This window comes from Nipponia nippon, unplaced genomic scaffold (assembly GCF_047370975.1).
Source record: "Nipponia nippon isolate SJK-2023a ecotype South Korea unplaced genomic scaffold, ASM4737097v1 scaffold_4, whole genome shotgun sequence".
Taxonomy (NCBI): domain Eukaryota; kingdom Metazoa; phylum Chordata; class Aves; order Pelecaniformes; family Threskiornithidae; genus Nipponia; species Nipponia nippon.
In genome coordinates this window covers 59,939,549-59,962,193 of record NW_028262358.1, presented here as the reverse complement: position 1 = coordinate 59,962,193, position 22,645 = coordinate 59,939,549, and the positions used below count along the sequence as shown (strand labels likewise).

Below are 22,645 nucleotides of genomic sequence, written 5' to 3'. Positions count from 1 at the left end.
GCCTAGATCTTTCCTCTTTTGATGTCCTCAGATGCTCCCAAGGACTTTGGGGGCTGTTTGAGCTCAGCTCGGAGCCGCCTGCCAGTCCCATTGGGTGCCATTTCCTCTTCAAAGAGCTATTCCTGCAGCTGCTCCCTTCTGCGCAAGGAGCGGAAGCCTTTGAATTGCTGCAGCTTCGCTGCACAGTCTGTTGGAACAGCTCGCATCAAAAAGGAGAGGAGGAGAAGTGCTTGTATCTGTTTAAATTAATTATAGAGGCTCCAGCAGAAATGTGAAGGCAAACAGAGAGAGGAGACCTGATTTGCGGGGTACTTCTTACAAAATTGATTGCTTATCTGTGCATCGACTTTCTGCTCCCTGCACAGAATGAAGCAGCCGTGCCAGAAATTCTTTTAACAGGAAACATTCTCCGATGGGACAGGCAGACAACGTGCGAGCAGCTCAATAGCTGCAGTGCTGCTAGGGAGCACCACGGGGAGGTTAAACCTTCAACTGCTTTAAAAATGGGAAGGTCCAAAGCTGTAAATAACATGAGGAATCCACTTTCAGAATTATTCTTGAGACATCATAGCTTTACTTTCAGGCTGGGCAGTCTCTGAAGCTCCCCCAGCCTACCTGAGGAACCTGTTTGGGCCTGCAGCAGCCCAGAAACTAGGCACTGTGGAAGGTCCCCTTCTCTCTCAGGGTATTTCTTCCACCATGGGGGAGATGCCGCACAGAGCGGTGGCCATGCTCAGCAGTGCCCACAGGTGAGCTATGGGGAAGAGGGTGTCTTATCAGATGAACATGAGATGAGCTCCTCAGCCCCATGATGGAGACTGTGGGAATTGTCCTGGAACATGCTGAAAACCAGAAGGATTGAAATGGGTTGGGGCTTTTTTTGGCCTGCAAGTCAGCTTTGTTGCTTCCAGGTGTGACGGAAGGGAAGAGAAGTCTTTCCCTACATGAGGTGCTGGTCTGACTGAAAGAGCATTAAACTGTTCTGACCAGGGGAGCTGGAGAAGGCCCTAAATGCAGCAGAGTATTTGCAGCCTCCCTGGCAACCCTGTAAGGCTGAGGCTCATGGCAAGTGCATGCAGTTCTGTACGTCAAATGAGAGAGAGATGATGCAGCATCCACCTGGAGACGAGTTTGAGCTACGGTGTCCTTGACTGTGTGGTGCCAGCATCCTTCATATGAAGTCACCAGAAGCAGTGAGCTTAGGTTCAAATGTCATGCTAAAAAGTGGGTCCACCCTTAGCTGTAAGATTTATCAGGGGTTTTGCCTGAAAGGAACTGACTTACAGGAAGATGCCTGGTCTGCAGTCTGATTAGAGGAAAGAGGCAATATTTCCCCTTCTTTTTTTATTCCTGTGGCTTAGTCTTAGTCTGTGTACGTAGAATACCCTGTGGAAATTAGCTTAGCAATAGCGGTGCTGGTGCTTTTTTACATCTGCTGTCACTAATACAGGCAGACTTTGAAAAGAGATGGGTTTGGTTGCTTCATGCATTCCTCGCCCAAGGTTCAAACCTGCTGTTGCTTTGGTTTAGGGTGCTCTGTGGACATGGTGCCAACAGCAGAAACTGGTCTCACATGTCAGATGCAGGACGGATCTTGCAGCATGAACTTCTTAGCTGGTATCTCCTCCTTCATCGGTTGCCACTTGAAAGGATGGAACAGTCTTTTAGCCACAGGGTCTCTAGTCCCTTTGTTCCAGCTTTGGGGTTTGAATTGCTGCTGGGTTTGCATTCAGGGTAGAGTTGGATATGAGCAAATGCTGGAATAATGCTGTCTTGACATCTGAGGATCAGGAGAGAGAGGTTCTATGAACCCCTAAGCTGTATACGCCACTTCAGGAAGAAGGACCCTATGGGTGTTAATAAGTAGCTGATATTTAAGAGACCAAAGAGGGGTTCTGAGCTCCTCTCATTAGAAGGAGGCAGTGTTCAAGATGCTGGGCTTGGATGCTTCTGATGTTGCTGGCCGTGGATAAATTGCTCTTTACAGGAGCAAAATTCAGCCTTGCAGAATTCTTCTCCCATGCTTTTGCTGAGCTGAGGGGGAAGAGGTTAGTGTTTGGGCAATGATGGAGGTGGCTTTACTCATAATTTAGAAGTCTTAAGAGCATATTCTGTCTGCAGTGTTTTTCTCTGCCTGGTACATTTGGTTGCACTAAATCAGAGTGAATTTATAATCCTTTACTTTTGGAGGGGGTGGCGGGAAGGCAGATGACTACAGTACCTCTTATAGAATATTATTATAAAAGAAGTGTGAATTACCTCCTAGCCCTTCATGCTGTTGAAAAATTGATTTGAATGACATTTTCAAGGTGTTGTTTCTAAGACATTCAGCAATTGCCATTCATCCATGAATGGTTAGTGAGATGAATAACAAAAAGTGGTTTAGGATTCATAGGAGGAAGTGTTAAAAGATAACATTTGGCAAAAAACACTAGTTATGCTAAATTCTCTTCTATATCTAAACTGCACCAAGGTTATCTAAGTGGGTTTAGGTAATCCAGTCATTGTGAAGAAGATTATTTGAGACACAGAAGTGGCAACATCATTTCCATTTGTATGCAGACTGTAAGAGTCATCTGACTATATCAAATGCAATGTGATATTATGGCAACACAGCTTTGGGGAAAACAGGCCCTCCTTGCTGGCCATTCTGAGGCAGGTAAAATATAGCAACATTGCCTCTGAGTTAATTCATCCTTTCAGCAAGCAAACATCAGAATTCAAACATAACAAGGAGTGAGGAGGGAAAGGAGAGTGAATCTTAGAGGACTTCATCTTTGGGTGGAAACCTTGAGAATAATTGACCTGCCAGGAGACACATGTATTTACTGGGTGGTTGCATGTAGGCTTTAATAAAAACTTACAGCAGATTTCTTTCTGAAAATATTATAAAGAGGTGGTACGCCTCTAGAAACCATAATTCCTTATCAGGATGTTAAGAAGATCCATGTAGCTCTCATACATACATGCTTATGGTGAAATCAACAATGTATGTTATTTTGCAGGTGCATGACATTTTAAGATTGCTGATGTCTTAGGTTTAAAATGGTGGGAGTTTTACATATACAAGATGATACAATAATGTATCTACGTATGGACATTATTAAAGTACATTAATAAGGTACATAATTAAAGTGCATTATGTAACTTGTGATGAATTTTAAAATTTTGTACTGATTAGCAGTTTATAGTTGGAAGGTATCAAAAGCTGAATAGAATAATTAAAAGCTATTTCCAACAAAAAAATAAACCTCTGTCTTTAGCTAGAACTTTCTCTTTCATTGTTGTTATTTAAATCTGTTTTTTCATCAAAACTGAAACTTCAGTGGTTTGGATTTTTACCATTATGGGTTTTCTTCCTCCCATTTTGTCCTTCTCCCCATGATTTTCTCTTTTTTATGTCAGCAAATGCAAAAAAAAAAAAAAAGCGATATCCAGAGACTTTCCTCATCTTTCATTCTTTCTTAAAAAGAGATTAAGAAAGAATGAAGAACTGAAACAGAAATGAGAAAATGCTGGAAAGCTGTATATCTTCTCTTTGAAATATACAGCTTGTATGTTACGTATTCAGCCTGTGTCAGCCTCCAGGCTAAGATACATACATCCTATGCAAATATCATTATCAGTGCTGAGCTTTCATCTTATAGTTCGGATTCCCAAAACTTACAGCTCTACCAAAGCAATCAGTAAAACAAATATTTTTCAGTTCCTTACGAGAAGGACTGTTTCCTTATGCTAAAGGAGTAGGCTCCTAAGGAAATGCTGAGAGCACTTAATAAAAAATAGTCTTCTTCCACCTATCCTCTTCTGTAACGTCTGTTTACAGAGCATGCTTTGACTCATATGTTCTCCATCTGCTCTGTTATGTCTGTCTGTATGCTTTTGCCTCGCACACACCTGCTGGAGATGCAAGGTAAGTTGCCCATCTCCCTCTGAGAAGTAAGCAGAGAGCATAAATAGTTTGTGCCATATTAATAGCAAGAACTGGCACTCGTGATGTGCAGTGCATTGTCTCTAGTGGCTTCTGCACTTTGCCTCCCCCCTTTATGTTCCCTGAGCTTTGGGTGCTCGGTTAGTTTGGGTTTTGGCACTGTTTCCTTTTTCTTTTTTTTTCTGTCCTTGCAAGACTGGGAAAATACTGCCTTTCACAGTGTTAAACATACCAATGATGTCGTTCATTTACTTTTCTCCCAGTCTGCATTTTAAACCTGAGCATCTTTAACCAAGAATGCTTTTTCTCCAACTTCCATGAGCTGTCCTCCTTGGAGGACTTCATAGCTGCACTGTCTCTAGAAAGCCTGCCTCTCGCCCTGGCTATGAATGAAGCAGTAGCTTCTCTTGTGTCTGGCACTGGAATAGAGCATAAAGAAGAAAGACAGGCCAGGCCAGGGAATTTCTTCCCTACCAAAAGCCGGACAGGACATCCTCTGATGAAGCCCTTGTTAACACACATCTTCACACCATGCAGCACAAGTGGAGAGGGAATGGAGGAGCAGAGCAGCATCCAGGCAATGTGAGGCTGGAAGTAGAAAGGGAAAGAGGGATTTTACAGAGAAAAGACAGGTGAAAGGTAGGAAGACAAAGAGCAATTCAGGTGGTGGGGGCTCATCCCGAATGAAGTCAGGGCTGGAGGTTTCCCTGCTCTCAATACAACCAAGGCACCAAAATGGTAGCTGAAGTGATTTAGCAGTCCTTAGAGGGCAGAAAGCATGGCATAATATACTGAAGACTGTTGCCATAGTACAATTAATCTAATTTTTGTTTCCCCACTTTCAGTTTGAAAGACTATTTAATACATCTGGAATTGATGAATGAATGAATAGACTGCCATTTGCAAATCCTCACCCAAAATGAAAGAATGTGGCTTCCTATTAAATGGGAGATTATTATGGTCCCAACATAGGCAGCACCATTAGCAATGAGTCCAGCAGAATTAAGGAGCTTTCTGAATGCTTTGACAAATAGAGTGCTAACGTCCTTGATGAAAAATGACTTTTAGCAAGATCTTCCCAATATTTTCTCCTATTTCAACTATATTTCAGTCCCACTAGATGCATCTGTTCTTCACAAAGGAATTCTAGTAGGCATTGGGGCATTTTTTCAACATCATTGGTCAATTACTTTACCACCAGAGCTGGTCACATATTAAATTTAGACTACCTTTTAATGAAAAATGGCTTTTCAGAATGAATCAAATAAACACTTCAATTATTTTTTATTTTTCAGGGGAAAAACTAGAATTGTTTTTTTCTTTCGAGATAAAAAAAAAGCCTAAATCCACATTGCTTTCATTTCTCAAAAATAAATAAAAGATTTTTGTATTAACCCTGCCCCCCCAAAAGCAGCTGTAAACGATTTAATACCGTATCTGCAATTCTTCACTCTCAGACAAGGATTTACTGGTTAGAGGAGCTGTTGACCTCTCCCAGATGCAGAGTGAGAAGGCTTCTCCACTTTTTGGCCAAAACAGTCCATCATCTGGAAGGTACCCTGGGGGAAGTACAGTAGAGAGCTCCTTAAGTCCTGCATGGGTGAAGGAAGCAGCTGCAGTGCTATGCTATGGGTCACCAGCACCCAGCCCTGCAGTGGGGCTCAGCTGAGCGAGCACTCGTGCCCCACCACCAGCTCATTCTCCCTGGCACAGAGGGAAAACCTTCTGCCTGGGGGACAGAGCTGGTGTCTCAGCTGCCACTAGAGGAGAAGGATCAGTAGAGAAGGTTTCCTGGAGCATCAAGATGCAGTTCTTAGTGCTGCCACTTACGTACTGTGTGCAAATAATTTACAGTTTTCATAACTCAGTTCTCCTTTTAAAACACGGACAGTGCTTCTCTGCTTTACAAGAGTGCTAGAGGCTGGTTGGTGGTTGCCAGGTTCTCAGCTGTTGTGTGGGAGAGGCGGAGTGAATATTTGTTTAGGCAGCGGTTGTGGCATAGAGGTTTGTAGTGTGTCCATAGCTGCCATGAGGTCATCCAGTAATGTTGCTAGAGTCATTTCAGCCCCTTGATCCCATCTGAAGGCAGACTGGAGGAGGAGACCAAAGTGCAGTTTCTATTAGCTTCTTTAGACTTGTGGTTATTCCTAAATGTGTTGTGACTTTTCCTGGGAAGGGGAGATTGGAAACAGTACAGGAACTCCTTCCCAAATATTATTGTGGCGTTCCTGGCTCCCTAACCTGCTACTGCATCATTTCTGCTTCCCAAGATATGCCTAGCTGAAGGCATGCCATGAATCCTTGAATCTTGACTGGATGAGTCACTGGGATGCATGCTGCTAAGCCAGGGCTCACATTCATGGACCCTGTCTAAAGTTGCCCTGAAGCTGAAGTCCATTAGTTTTAAGCCCCCAGTTGCTCTCTGCTTTCACCAGCAGGGAGGGGTCAGAACAAGAATAAATTTCACAGGCAACAGCCCAAGTATTCCTCTGGCCTTTTTGTGTTTCCTCTAGATGTCTACTTTGACATTTAGAGAAGCAGATGGGCTCACATTTAATAAAAAGTTTTGAAATAATCTGCTTTGATTGGGTGACTAAACTATTGGATTTTGTCCACGTGATTTTGTACTCCTGCCGCCACGAATGTTTGAGGTCAGTACATTCAAGCCCTTAAGTAGCTGTGGACTTCCCACCAGGACTCTTCTGACTTTGACCTCCTGACAGGGCAGCGGTGTGGTGACGTGGGCTGAGCCCAGTCGAAGGCATCGCCAGCACCCGCATTCCAGTACAAAATTCGTCACTGATTGCCTGTCGCCTTGGTTTAGACAAGATGCTTTTTCTTTCCTTGTGTGCATTTCTTCACTGATAAAGTGCTTTTATTTTTTCCCCCCGTCTCACAGAAATCTTGTAAGGGTTAACTGGAGTTTTTATAAAGCATATTGACAGTCCGAAGTTATTTTAATTATTAATAAGACTAATGATATACCACCGTCACAAGGAATTATACTGTGGTAATCCTTGCTGATCCCATAGTGATCTAGGGTCTCTTAATGTACTTTTGGTCCCAGTTTGCTAAAAAGGCTGGGGTTTTGGTTTTGTTTTGCTGGCAAAATGGTAACTGATATTACTGAGATGAGAAAGCAGTGTCATGCACTGGAGAATGTACTAGAAATAATCTGTTTAAAGTTTAGGATTTATCTAAGGACCATAATATAGTTTCAAGTCTTTTTATAGTAGTTCCGCTGCTCTTAGACATTTCATCAGTGTGGCAGGGTTTTCCTCATGTTTTAATTTTTTTCAATAGTGGAGAGCATTAAGAAGTTGGTTACAGGGCTAAAGAAGACTCCTAAACAAGGTAGGCTAATAGGTCAAGTAATTAAAATACTGATACCAGTCTACTGCCAGGTACCTTCTGCAGAAATGCCAGTACGAAGTTTAGTAACCCACTAAGCGTGCGCTACAGCAGCAGCAGCAGAGGAGAAACCAGAGGGCTGAGCGCGCAGCCTGGCGTGGGCGTACATTATGTACCCTCTCTACCCAGCACCGCTGCCAGTCAAACAGGCCGCGTTCGATCACTTAGGTGCTGAAAATAACACTGGCACAAGACCTTGCCTAGAAACTTGCAGAAGTGAATTACACACATGGGTGCCCCTAAGCAGCAGTGCTTAACTGCTTGCTGGCAGTGGCTCCAAGGGCTTAAAGCAAAGACAACCTTATGGGTGGGGAAAAACAAGATACCATGGGGAAGCCCGTGATGAATAAATCAACAGTATTTGGTAAGTCTCTTCTCCTTCTGGCACGCCTTTGCAATGCTCTTAACAACTCAGTCCTCCTTCTCAGGCCTGGGAGAGTAGCTGCCCTCCTTGCTGTCCCCACCATGTGCTCCTCATACTTTGTTGTCCTGGCTTGGCACAGACCCAAATCTGAGCCACTCTGTCTTTGAGCCACCGCAGCTGAGATGGCTGCAGCTCTGGTTCTGGAGATGGAGACCCTAACCAGCCTTTCCCAGCCCACCTGCTGTTTTCAAGAGGTCGTCTTCTCTCACCCAGCTTCCAGTGCCCACCTAGCCCACCATGCTGAACTTTTGACAGACCCAGCCTTGGCCAGGGAGGGGAGATGGAAGAAGAGGTACTGAGGACTGACAAGACTGGATATAAAGGCCAGTGACCGTAACAGCCAGGCAATTAGGGACATAGGGTCATAGAATCACAGAGTTGCTGAGCTGGGAAGGCACTTGTGGAGATCGTCTTGTCTAGTCCCCCTGCTCAAGCAGGGTCAGCTAGAGCCAGTGGCCTAGGACAGTGTCTAGTCAGGTTTGGAATATTGCCAAGGATGGAGACTCCACAACCTCTCTGGGTAACCGCTTTCAGTGTTTGATCACCCTCCCGGTTAAAAAAGATATTTCTTATGTTTAAAGAAAAATTGTCATGAACCACTTGTGTGTGTGGGTGACCTCAGTGCCAATACTGGTGTCCATCCCCCAGCACAGAAGAGATCAGACCAGCTGAAGGATACATGGCAAAACTTTACAGATGACTGACGGTACAGCTTTATGAGCAGGTGCTGCAAAGGAAGTTCTGTCTGGAATCTCTGTGGCAATACAGGAATACAGATAAATTTTCTAGTAGCAGAAAAATGCATTTTGATACTACAAGTATCACTAAATTGATGAACTTCTCAGACCACATTTAGCAGCATCCTGGGAAGGAGACCAAGGGGTACCTCACATTAACTACTTCAGACCTCAGCTGATTTCTGTTGCTGGGAGGCTGGAGCAGAAGTCCTTGAGGACTTTATTCCATGACAGGAGCTGCGACACCAGGCAGAGTAAGAAGCCCTCCTTCCTCCAGGGTTCTCCAGAGTCTGAGACATGGGACCACTCATCCCATTGCAACCCTCCCACTCACCTACTGCTCTCCCAGCAACCACTGACCTTACACATGTGACAGTTCTACTCTCCTCCTTGCTAGGAAAAGTGCTACCATGTGGTAAGAAGAATCGCATCTCATCTCCAGCTCTTCTTCCTTTTTCACATCTGAAATAGAAAAGCCATGCAGGTCACTGATAGCTCAGTGAGATCAGCCTGGCTGGGGACAGAGCTCTTCGGGAGGGAAGCAGAGACAGGCATATCAAGGTTAGGGTGGACAGAAGAAATCAGGCCAGCCTCTGCAAGACAACCCAGAGAAGCCCATAGCTTTAATACTATGGGTATCACAGCTCCACTGCAACCTGGTCGTCTTGGAGACCTTTGATATCACATATGTTCAGTATCGCTGTCCTCTTGTGATGCTCATATATTGCCCATCACTGCAGTCCTCAAACAGGTATCTGACAGCAGCAAATCACAGGCCATTTCCCATTAAAGTATTTATCAAGCTCTGCATTATCTGCATTAAAGCAAGATTACTTAGAGTTCAAAGTCTAAAAAGTAAAGAAATGTGAAAGATAAACTCTGTACAGCAGTGTTAACATCAGTTTTATTTACATCCTCTATTTTACAATATTCAGTAAATATGTACAGAAATACATTTACAGATTACAATATCAATGTCCACATTTACCGAGAAAAACAGGTAAATAGAAGTGTGTTCTATGTAAGGAACGTGTTTGAATTTTGCTCTAAAAGAAAACATCATTTCTTATTTGCTGACATTTGACACTAGAACAGTATAATCTTGAGTTAGATGAGGTATAGTTTGTCTTCAGCTCTCATCACTTGGCGGGGATGGTTCACAGAAAACATGAATGCCTTAGTTCAAAGATTGGATGAAAGGCAAAACACCTGCCAGTCGCTGAATACATTCCTCTTCCCCCACACTTCTTCCCAAATGTGTACCTTTTCATGCTTGTCTAAACCACACTTTAGCCATGAAGCATATTTGGATTTTAGAAAGATGTGACGTTATCAGGATTCATATGTATTTAAGAACAAGGGCAAACACTTTCTTGCATACTACACTGGTTAACACTGAGATCTTTCTCAGTCTAAGCATGTATACGCGTGATTTAATGTGATTCCATTTGTAAAAAGTATGCCACCCTCTTGAGACCCCTGTATTTATCTGCTTTCAATTACATTTGAAGTATTCAGAAAGTCTCCTATACTAATCCCATCCAAGTTGGAAGCCACATAGCTCATGCATGAGACTGTCAAACATGAGTAGTTGCAGATGTCAGTGCACCAGTGGCGGGGATCCAGGAAGATAGATCAAGGCTTAGTCACTGAAAAATACACGCCAGCACATCTCAGATACATAGCATTGTAGCTAGCACCTCATGAGGAAAACGTGTCGTGACAGGAAATCAATAATCTCTTGGAGGCGATCTGGTTTTGAAATATTCTTGATTAATTATGCCAGGGCGTGTTTGGCAACTTTGCTTGATCCAGCATTAACCTAATGCTTTTTGCATGAAGCACTATTGTAACTAGTCTCATAAGTCAAATCTGATGGTTCAAGTCAGGTTTTAAAGGGTCAGGTTATGGATTTTGTAATGTCTTTGTGTCCAGCATTGCTGCCTTTATTATGGTGTGTAGGTTTTTACTATCAATCAAAATAACAATTGTTTTAACATGAACAATAGCATTTAGAGCTAATTGCATTTGAAGTGGAATGATTCCCCTAAATAAAGTATGTCATATAGTGGGTAAAACAAGCAGGGAATGTCAGTGTGTTTTCGTGACAGAAGACCTTAGTTCAGGATGTTCCCCAGGCTTGTTCACTTAAGTGCCTTCTTTGCAGAGGAGAAGCAGCTCTAGGAGACACACCAGCAGGGCTGCACCTCTGTCTTTCCTCCCCTGCCTTCCTGCACAAGCTCATTTCCTCCCTTAACAAGGTTTCCAACCATACCTGCTGCCCCATCTGCCCCCAGCCCATGCCTCCCGCCTTCCCTATGCCCCCACCACATACCCTCTCTTCCCTGCACCCCAGCACGTGCTAGTGCCTTACCCACAGAAAGCACATCACTCCTGGTCTTAATTAATCTCGTGGTGCCTCTAGACCCTGCTTTGGCCTGGCTTCTGCATCCTGAGCACAGAGTGTAAGAAAGACCAGCAGCATTTTTTTTCCTGCAGCAGGTGCTATCAGCAAAGCCAAGTGCAGAGCTGAGAGCTGCTTTGGTGCCCGGCCACAGCTTATCACCGGTCATCACGTCACTCGGCAGCAGCTGCCAGCACCCAGCTGCCGCCAGATAGCTTAGCCCTGCGCCGTTGCACGGGCTGGAGGAACGTGGAGCTGATACTAGTGCAGCGCTTCGGCCAGGGGGACGTGCACCGTTGCTTGACAAGCTCTTCCCTCATGCACCCCTGCCTCGCAGTGGAGTACACGCTGTTTAGAAGACGCAGGGCAATGCACGTCATGCAAAACTGGTTACAGACAGATCGCTGGGTGCAGTAATGAGACCACGCTCACGTTAGTCTGCTGCTGCTTTCTGTAATAGGAGAACAAAAAAGCTTAGGAGATTACATCCTCTGGAGTTATTTATTAAAAGAGTTTGCACGTATAATATAAAGAAATAATTAAATAAAGGTAATGACAATGTCTTGTGAGATAAATTGTTTGAACCAAGTTGCAGATAGTTGCAGTCACCATGTGATGGACCGAAGTTTGACCTTTGGCTACCTCACCTGCACAACACCCAATAAATCCAGCTCCTCAGTAACCACGTCCAAGATTTTAAATTTCCGAATAGCATCAAAGGGCCACCATTTGAAAAAGAAACTGCCAAATAATGGTTTCTTGATTTTCCCAAATGTGGAATTTCTTTCCCCAAATTACACTGGCCCAAAGCCCAGGACAAGCAATATTCAGCCCTGGACCAGTGACAGATTCAGAGTCCAATGTCTTCAGGTTAGAAAGAGGATACTTTGGCGATCATGAAGCCAAAAATACCCTTCTGTGAAAGCCTTCGTGCTAGCCCTGGGAGATTGCCAGATATTAGAATTTAACACGGCACATTTTATGTACAGATAAACTTTTCAAGTCAGCTAAAGAGATTTAGAAAACATATTGATACAAATCATTTTCTCCTTTTGAGGCCCGTGCAGTTAGACTCATGATATGGAAGGAGTTGGCTTTTCAAGGGGAGGAATGCTATTTTCCATATGAGCAAAATTGTTTTAAACCATTGCTAAAATACATCTGCAAGCTTTCTTTAGTGATTTTTCTGCTAGGAATGCATGAGTCTCAATGACTTTACTAGCACTTTTTCAGCATGACCTGCATAAACAGTCAACATTCATTCATGCAAATTAAATCTCGGTGATACATGTAAGTGTGTGTGTGTATAAACATTGATTTTAAGGATAATTGTAAGAGACAAAAATGTATTTCTTTGCTTAGATAAACCTTTTTGCAAATGGTAGTTTAAGAAATTCTAGGGCAAGTGGTTTAACTGGTAAGAGGCAAATAAGCTGAACAAAATATGTAGAAAAACTACTTTGCATAATATTGTGATTAATGAGTGGTCCTTGCACAGGATGTGTGTGTGTGCATGTTCCACATTGTTAGTGGCATGCTTTTTCTAAGGATTTTGTGGCAAAAATAAGGACTTGAGGTTGAAAGTAAATTGGGGTTCGCAGGGTTTGCTCAGCTGTGGCTGAGTGCACAGAACCCAGGCTGTGTTGATTCTCTTGTATTTTAAAAGTCTCCTAGCGGTAGCGCAGTGCACGCTGTCAGGAGCTGACCAGGGAGTTTGGGCACGGCACGGAAGGAACAGAAAGCCTAGCTAAGGGATCCCAGCAAAAGGAGAGAAGTGACTTGAGTGACATTGCACTTTGCATGTGTTTAATGATATCTGGATACATGACATGCATTAGTTACATTGAATTATACAAAGTTAAAGAAAATTAGACAGGTACTGGTTAAAATTAAACTGGTTTTGCACAGTTTTGCTATACCAGATGTGCCGTGTCCTGTCCCATCCTGTCCCTGCCATCATCTTGTTTCACGTCCAGTTGACCAAGATGTTGATGTATCAGGTTAAGGCATTACCTGTACCTGCCAAACATACTGATGGATGTGAAGGGAAGACCAGTGGTGACTGAAAGAGGCCAAGACAGAAGCGAGGATGCGTCTCCCTGGGAGCTGCCAAATTGGGGCCAGGAGGGCACAGAGGGGCCGCTTGGGCTGGTAGGATGGGAGCTGCAAGGAAGCAGCTTGGAGCAGCAGGAGCTGAGATGGGAGAGGGACAGACAGCTCAGAGGGAGGCAATTGAAGAAGCCTCCAAAAGCAGAGGGGAACCGGGACAGAGGGTTGATCAAGGTAACAACTGAGAGGCGCTGAAAGACAAGATGTCTCAGAGCTATAAACTTGAACGAGTAGATTGGCTTTCATATCAAATTTTTGTTACTTCTCTATATGTGCTTGCTCATCTGAGGCTGACACCCAGGAGTGGAACTGAGGAATACGATGTGGTTCTCCGTTCCTCCATACCTACCCTACATAACCTCGAGTGAGGTATGCCATCTCCATCCCACCCTCCTGCAAAATGAGGATAGGATATCCTGCCCCTACAGATCAGGGCTGCTGTGAGGGTATGTTTAGTAATGCTTTTGAGGTGTTGAAGTGCTTCAGTGATTGTCACTGTGGAAATTCTATAGATAAACACCTATGTATAACCTCCCTGACACTAGTACAGTCATAGAAGTGAGATCAGATTGACACTGCTATTTCAATATATAGTATGTAGTGCCTGTATCAGAAATGAGAACAAACCTGTCAACATTAGGTATGCATGGAGAAAATGATACAACTCCTGTTAAGTCAGATATTCCATGTCCACTGTATTTATCCACAGAAAAGAGGAAAAGACGGGGTAACATTAAAGAAGAAGTGTTAATTTTCAAAGAACTCTGCACTCTTATATTGATTGAAAATGGTTATCTCTGGCTCTTGTGTGTCTTGTGGCGTTATAGGGTGTTGGTCTTTGTTTGGATCATACAATACTTCATCCTCCCTCCAACCTACAATAACAATTAACGAGCTGTCTGTGGCTGCCTTGGAGTGCATCCTGTGCATCAGTGTGTCTCAGTTAATAGTCATAATTTCTCATTTGTAAGAGGAAAAGTGCTACCAGCACTTTCAGTCTCAGAAGGGCTCAGACTCACTCAAGGATTCCAATTTATTATGTATCCAGCTCTGATATCCTGCTGCTCTCTTTATGGATTAGGCTGCCTTGGTGGAAGGTATCATCCGTCAGATGACACGTAAATACTCTCTTGCCAGCTGTTCCTTTCTCAGAAGTTTCTCAATGAGTAAATCATAAGTGTGCCCTTGTTTTACTAGTTTCTGACCTGGTTCTCCACGTACTCTACTAGGAGCATGCGGAAAATGCAGCTTTATTACCGCTATTACTCTACAAATGGCGCTGACTACAGCTTTAGAGATTTTTAGGCCTATTAGTATTGGTTTCTAAGGTGAATACACCTGTAGTGATTTTCAATTAAGAGGAATGGGCATAGGTCATTTTGCTGGTCGTTTCTGTAAAACCTTTAATCTCAAGGTGCTGCACAAACCCCTGAGAGGTAAGAAGGAGACGCAGATGGATTGCTTCACTCATTCTCACATGCAGCAGCTGTTTAACAACACATAATCTGGTTGTGAGCTCAGGAAAAACAGTGAAGGGTAACATCGTACTGATGGAAACTAGATTTTAGAGAGGAATTTAGAAGACAGAAAGCAGAGGCAGCCGGCAGACGCAGCAGTTTGCACAGCAGCTCACGCAGCAGGGTGCAAAGAAGGGGGCCTCCGTCAAATCCGTACTGGTGTAAGTCTCGGGCATGGTGGCGGTGTGCCGCAGGGCAGTTTCCCCAGCAGATGTTGGAGCAGCTGCCCCTACCAGGGCAGAGGCTTTGACATGGACGCAGCTTCGGGCGGCAGACGCAGCTCTCCAGGTCCCAGGCTGCGCAAGTTCTGTGGGCGAAGACCCATCTGCAGCCTCCTTGTTCCAGGGAGCACCAGCACTTCTAGGAGGCTCCCAGTCCATCAGTTAAAATGCTGGTGACATCAAAGCTGGAAGACCTCCTTTCTTGTCACTGGGCTTTCGCTGACTCTTAAGAGCATGGGCTGAATGTCACACTGAAGCCCTCTTAATAAAGGTCCACGATATTTCCACTGAACTAAAATGTCCTATACCCTGTAGTTTCTAGTCTGATCAAATTGAGTAATGGGTCACAGTCTTCTGGTGGTTGAAGTGAATTATAATCACAATTTATGTGATCCCCAAATGGTTTCACCATTCCTGCAGAACTTCTGAATACTGACTGGGCATCTGAGAAAGCAGATGCTTTTTCAGACTGAACTCCTTGTCGTAAAGGTACTTCTGGACAGTCTCTGCAGATCAGGACTGGGTGACTTGGGAAAACAGCATTGCCATGTTTGTGCTAAGGACAGAAGATACCAATACACAAAACTGTCAATTTAGCACCTTTTGAAAAGCTTTAACATTCCCTTTAAAACACAGTTAAGGAAGGAGAAAAGGCCGAGCAAGGTATTGATGAAAACAGTGCTAAAAAAAGCAGCACTTACTGGTTGGAAAATAAAATATGTAATCAGGCTTTCAAGAATGAGCACATAATTTGCCTAAAGACTATTGCAGAACTCATTCTTAATGTACCTGATTTGCATAAAATCTTTTTTTCCAACTACCTGTTGCAGGACACATCTAAAATGGGGAAGCATACTCCTCCATCAAATCTCAACTTGTCAAGCCAACATTACAGATGTGCTGCCTATTTGTAATGTGATTTTCCAGTCTCAAATATCATTAGGCACATACATACCATGTGGGAGGTTGTGCATGTTTTAAAACTATCTTTGAAAGAGTCATTAATGAGCAGAGTTTCTCTCAGGCAGCAATGGCAGTGGTTCTAGGAATTAATCCACCGGCAGGTCTCAGGGTGGCTTTTTTGCAGTGTGTGCTAATTCAGCTTCACTCAGAGGTTGCTCCTTTGGAGTCAGTCTCCCGAGTGTTTTCTGGATCAAATTCTCCATATGATTACCTTCCTGCAAATTCCACCTGAGCTCTGCGCATCGGGCTGGTTTCTCTGTTTTCATGCATTGTTACCAGCAAGCCAAATTTCTTCCCCACTTGTAGATGATGGGACCTCGGGAAGCAGTGCTGTGTGGTGGACACAAAACGGGGAGGAAATTGCAGCTCGCTGCTCTGCAGAGACCAGCACTTGCTAGCAGACCTAGCAAGCGTAAAGATCTGTCAAAGCTCCCCTCCCCGCTGCAGGGACAGACAGTGACAGGGCACGAGGGGTCTGAGCAGGGCAATGCTGCGGCCAGGTAGTGGGGGCTTACAGCCATGCTTCAACTCACAAGGCAGTCTTGGCATGGATGGGTCCTTCAGAGAGGGGTTAAAAATGGGTCCGAGGGTCACTGCCTTGGCACTCCAGAGAAAAAGGGGTTTGTGGCTGGGAGGGCGCCTTGGCAGGTAGTGCCGCAGTCGCGGCAGGAGAAGCTGACAGGGTACATTTTCTTGCAAGTAGATATAGTTACTGAGCCCAAGCTAAAAGCTCGTGCCAACGAAAGGGTTCGTTACCTCCCTCGCTGCTGCCCCGGCAGGACTGGCGGCTACCCCCTACCCCAAGCCTGCGGTCACCGCAGGGCGCACGTGCAGCGAGTGTCGCCTTCCCGGCTGATGGAGAGGGTGCTCCCTGACGTACCCACAGCATGGCTCAGCTCAATTCTCTAGTGTCAGCACAGTCATACAGGCAAAACTGTCTCACAGGAGCAGCTGGTCTCAGTGGGAGCAGAATAAGCTGTCCAGGTAAAAATGCAGTTTTGCTTGTAAATACTTAGTCCATAATAAAAGTGCCTTATCAATATAGCATTGATTACTAGTGCTAGCATAGTTTACTACTATTATAGTACTATACTAGTCATTATACTCGAATTATAAATTTGCCCTTTCCTTAAAGACTTTAAATGGTGCAAAATAACAATTACTGGAAAGCTGTTACAGCAGCTAATCGTCCTCACCATTTAAACCGCCGTGTTACTTGAACTTCCTCTGTCCTTAGTCTTCTCTCAAGTAAGCCCCTGGAGATACTTTGACAAACAAGGTGAGAAATGTTGTGCTGTTCTCCAGCCTGCCAGTAAGTAAACGGATCAGTCCCAGAGATACCAGTTGGGCATGTTTGATCGGCACGGCATGATCTTTAACAGGTCAAGGAAGCATCAATGTTATTTTCTCTCTAAGCCTCAGATTCCCGTTGGCCTAAGTTTATTCAGAAATCAGGTAGCAAAAACATTAGAGGGTATGAAATTTCTGGCCTCCTGCAGCTTTCCCAGCCCTGATGGATCCCACTCCAAGCACATTTGACCCCTGCTCACCTTCACTAGACTTCAGTCCACGTGCCAGTCTGATGCAAATTTGGTATTTATAGCTTCAGAGTTTTAATTGGCACTGTTTGACAGAAGGTATCCCTGCCTACAAAATTTTGTGTTTTTTAAATTAAGGTTTTTGGAGGGGCTGAAATGTAGGAAAGGGAAATTTTATCTTGGTTGTAGTTTGGGTAAAGCATCTGAAACAGCTTTTTAGAGCAGCAGTTTCACTAGAATATTTTAAATCAAAGTTCATACTCTGGATTTGTAAAACAGCAGTGTTTGCAGTTAGCATCGACATTTGCTGTAACAGACAAAGATTAAAGATACACATCTCTGATTTTCTCCTTACACTTTTAATTGCACTGTACTTTTGACAGGATTTTGTACATCAACTCTTTAGTGATACAGCTCATTATCCTGTTCCCCCCCCCCTTACCTTTAGAAAAGAGCAGAAAGGAGAATTTAGGAAAATAATGACCTATTTTATTATATAACCACAGGAATTGGGAGGAGGGAAAGGAGAAGAGGACTACAGATTAAGGGTTGGTTGATTGCTGAAATTATTTTAACTACTTTTTAATTGGCAAGCTGTTGAGTTGTTATCATCAATGAAGAGCACATCAACAAGCAGTATCTAAAGCGGTAAACATTTCAATTGAGAAATGGAGTTCACAAGCTCTGTAACCATCATCCATATAGAGAAGAGTTGAGACTAAGTGACTGGATCGCAAGAGTTACATCGTTCAAGAAATATCAAGGGTGGAGTTTGGAGTTAAAAGTCTTTGTTGTCTTCTGTTTTTTTCTCTGAAGAGGTTACGGAGGCAGGGCAGCAGACATTTGCACAGCCTCCAGCTACCCTGCTTTGTGTGCTATGGAGAGTGAGGTACTGATCTCCGTCGGAAGACCTTTTCCATGCAGATGTAAGACATACAGGTGAATCTCCAGGGCTTGCTTTGCTGTCAGTCCCTGTTAATGGACTCTGAAGTCCTGCACAGTTTATAGACCTCTCATCTACTAGCGGGCACCTCTATTGCAGACCACCTGTAAAACATCTTTGCATTCCCTTGATGCTGGTTTATACTGTTTAAAGGGATGGGAGCGGATCAAGTTGTTAAAAGATGAAGAAATTGAAAGCTCCCCTAACTGCTGTATTATCCACCTGACATTCTCCAAATGCTAGTCATTAATTACTAATGCCTTGAAAATCAGAGCAGTTATCCGATTCAGATTATGTTACATCTCTGAGGCAGAGCATTTCCATTATCTTATCATTTCCCATTCAAACAATTCTTCCTTCTCCGCAGTTGTTAAAGGCTCAGGCCCTGCTCTGTTTCCTCTCATTTGGACCTCTTATCCATGCAAGGATATTTCTACTCCGTGTCTGTCCTGCCTTCACGCTGGTGAAAATTGGTGTGGGTTTACAGCATAATTATTACAAACTTACAAATCCGGCCCTCCAGCTCCCCCCAGAACTACATGTGTGCATCTGATGGCAGAACGTGGCCAACGTAAGCCATAACCTTCTTGTCTAGCTGGTGATCAAGTGCTTGGGGAAGGATTGAACCTGGCTTAGGGCTTAGGCTGCCCTTGCAATCCTTGTACCTGAACCAAGAGAGTTCACAGTCACAGTCACACCAAGCCCCAGGGCCAAGCTCTCAACCAAAGTAATTCCATTTAGACAGCAGCGATAACTTGGCCCCATGGTGGAAGGCAGGGTATGTTTCTGGAGTCACCAATAATGCTGGTTCTAGGTGAGCTGTGTATTGAGAAATGATGGGCTTTATTTCCTGGCACGTTTATGCTTTGCCTATGTATATTTTCATGCCTGCCAGCACTCTGAAATCTAGACATCGAGTGTTGGGGGCAGGCTAGATGCAATTTTTCATGCTGCTGACATTAATTGGATGAACAGACCTTCTCAGAAGGGGCAGTGTAGGAAATGTGTATGGAAAAATGACAAAATAAGGACTTTCACAGCTAAATAAAGACAAGTGGCTGAAAATGGTTTTTACAGCTTTGGCTTTCATATGTTTCATTTGGGAATCTAAAACCATTTTGCACAACAACTAACGAATTAAGATTCACAACACCTTTCCGAAGAAGATAATTGCTCCTGTCTTACAGATGGAGGAACAGAGGTATTGAGGCTATCATTTGAAAATATGTCCCCTGTTTTCAAGTCCCCAGATTGAAATACATTTCAACCTAATTCTCAGAAGCATTAAATACCTCCATTTATATTCATTCATTTGGCATTGTTTGTGCCTGGAGTCTCTGAAAATCAGATGCATTGCCTCCTAACTTGAATGGTCAAAATAACTTTGTGAAGTGGCAAAGACTGCAAGGCCAAACTGGGGCTAGGACCCGTGCCCCTCATGCCACATCCCGTTTTTACTCACTGAGTATCCACCTTGCATTCCTGGCCAAAAGAAAAAGCACATTCTGCTTATTCAGTTTTCCTCTGCTCTCTCGAACAATTGGATATTATAACAACAAAACTCTTTGGGTTATTGATTGACTTTATAGAGTCATTTTATCTTGTCTTTCTAGACCATCAAGAAATTTTCTTCAGGTTTTTGTAATTAAGTTTCTTATTGTAGAACTAGCATGGAAATGCAGTGAGAATCATTTGTATCACCTGGTTTTCCCCTGTTGTTTTGTTTTTTTCAGCATACAACAGTTTTGCCCTTTGTATTAATCGAGATGAGAACAACACATCATCAGTATCCCAGCAGGAGCTGTGGACTGGCTGCAGTGTGCACCTTTGCTGTTGGCTATATTTTATGGTAAGGGCTGTACACGCTGTGTTTTCATATTGTATTGGGGGGTTTGTACTGCTAGATTTGGGCACATATTTCATTATGGATATAATCACTAACAGATTCACGCTGCATGCCTCGTTTGGTCCAAGACCTGGGCTTTGTCTGGTTTCCCCAGATGCTTATATTTTTAGAAAGTATATGCCAAACCTCACACAACAGGAATTTGTTGAACAATCCCATGTAAGCAGTGGTCTTTCCAAGGGTACATTTTTCAACCTTTTTTCAAGCTAAATGTTTTTCTTGGACCTTAGTTTTATTGCGTACGGTTTTTGTTCTATCAAATAAAATTGAGAATAGGCAAATGATTTCCTGCATCAGTATTTAAGCGGCAACAGAAAAGATAGAACACTGTCTTTTTTCTTTACTAGTTCATAAATTCTTTCTGTAAAATTGATTACAGAATAAGCCAGTAATCCAAACACTCTGCAGTTTGTTTTAAAAAATGCAAATGTTTGTGAAAAAGTAAACTAAAACAGAAATAACCTTTCTTACACAACATTAAATTAAGTCTTTGGTCAGTTTCTATTCAAGCACCTGACTTACATGACAGAGTTAATTTACTTTGGTCATTCTAGCATTTTATTTTTCACTAAACCTTTGTTTTATTTACAGTGCTCCTTTGATACCATAGATCCTTTATCCTTTCTGCAAACATTTCATGGCCCCCTGTTTACTTCTCATATTCTTTCTTCTCACCTCACAACACCCTTCCCTCAGCTAAAAGGATATTTTCCACAATTGTGGATAATTGCTTTTTCCACCAGTCAAGTGAAATAAAACTAATGAGAGAGGAACGCGGGCTCAAGGCAGTACTGTCATGCTGCTTCAGCTATGCAACTTGCCCCTTCACTTCAGTGAGAGAGATGCCATTAGTCATACACATCCATGCACACTGAGTGATCATAAAATGCTAATAATCCAGCTGAAGTGGGATGTTGTGTCCCAGGACAAGAGTCACATTTCTGCCATTGGCTTTTATAAACATACATATCCTTCTTGAAAAAGAATAATATTTGTAATTGTAAGATAAGGACAGCCTCATGCAAAAAGGCACGAAATGATTCCTTCAGGAGAAAGGAATTATTTTTTTTTTAACCGATATATAATAATGCATAACTGTGATATTTCTCGATCTTCCTCCGAAGGGTGCCTGGAGACAGGTTGGCAGAGTTACTGTACCTGTGATCTGACCTCCTATGGCAACTCCTGTTTTCTCAAAATCATCCGAGTAGGCACATGCAATAGTATTCAATAGGAATAGAAAATTGAAACAATCCAGTTCTGCAAGTGAAATAAAACCAGAAGTGTCTTTAAAAAAACTTTAAAGAATCTGTTACAGTATCAGTGTGATAATCATATGGCTTGATCCTGCCCACTACAGTGCATCTACATCCTACAGCTACAAGTACGAGGTGAAATGAAATTGTAGGACAAGTAAAGCAAGGGAAGAAGATTCTGCATTAAGAAATTAACTACGAAGCAGATGATACCCAGTTACAGCCTAGGATCAGCTCCCTTTGCTTTTGCTGTTTATTTGTTTTGCCTACACCTACATTATTTCCAAAACAGATAGGGCTACTTTCAAGTGACTCAACCTCTTCCAAGTTGTGATTTCTCTAAAGATGGTCTGAGACAATTGCTTATTCAGCCTAAAGGTCATCCTACTAAATTCTGCACTTACAGCCCATTTCTCGTACTCTTCTGAAAGAAGGTCTTTGGGAAAGACTGGAGGCAGACACAGGCGACACTGTGCCATCATCTGCAAGTTCTGCATGTCTTCAGCCTGCAAGTGTTATTGAAGCCTCTATCCAAGATACGGTTGAGGCTGCAGGCCAAATCTTGGCTCAGTGATATCAATACAATGTATCTGACATTCACAGGTTGGGACAATCTACCAGAAAGTATGAAAAGTGGGTTTTTTTTCATCCCTGTCACTCAGCATGTGCCTACCATTCACAGCTGAGGTCCGCTATCTTCCTGCTGCTAAGTGACCACATTGAAATAGAGACCTTAATCACTTAGAGGGTTTGGAATTACTTAATTTGGATTTGCTGCCCTTGTTGGTGTAATTTTTAGACCCCTCAAGGTTAGCACAGTGCATTAAAATGAGACTACACCTGCAAATGACCTAGTTACATACAGCCTGGTGGTGGAACTTACTTTCTTTGTACCTTTGGTTGTCCATGGGTCCCCTGCTGGGGCTTAATTCTTGGTTTATGGTTTTTTACTTAGAAGTTAGGGATCTGCCACTTGAGAATTTGTCCTCCCTATGTCATTTTTCCCTCAGCAGAAGTGGTTTCACTGCAACTCTCTCAGTATAAAGTGGAGACAGTTGCTAATCAGATGTTCTCTATGTTTTGCTCTTGAATTTTGAACTCTCTCCCCACCTCAGCATGCTACATGATATATGTATCATGTCACACTTCATACTGTAAAGAAGCATACAGGAGGATATTGTTTAGGTTTGATTCTGTTAATGCATTTTTTTCAACTCCAAGTAGAGGAGAGCTGCTGTTTTATTTCAAATGTGACTGAATCTTTCACGTATGGAAGAGATGGTGG

General features: G+C 43.2%; 1 protein-coding gene across 2 annotated transcripts in view; it reads left to right on the top strand.

The window, feature by feature from the left end:
* The window catches only part of AIG1 (androgen induced 1), a 124,259-nt gene that overhangs the window by 90,527 nt on the left and 11,087 nt on the right, over window positions 1-22,645 (top strand). For both annotated transcript variants that reach the window (XM_087776805.1, XM_087776806.1), the window contains exon 4: window positions 19,932-20,047. In XM_087776805.1, the coding sequence (XP_087632931.1) occupies window positions 19,932-20,047 (116 nt within the window). The remainder of the gene's footprint in view (window positions 1-19,931; window positions 20,048-22,645) is intronic.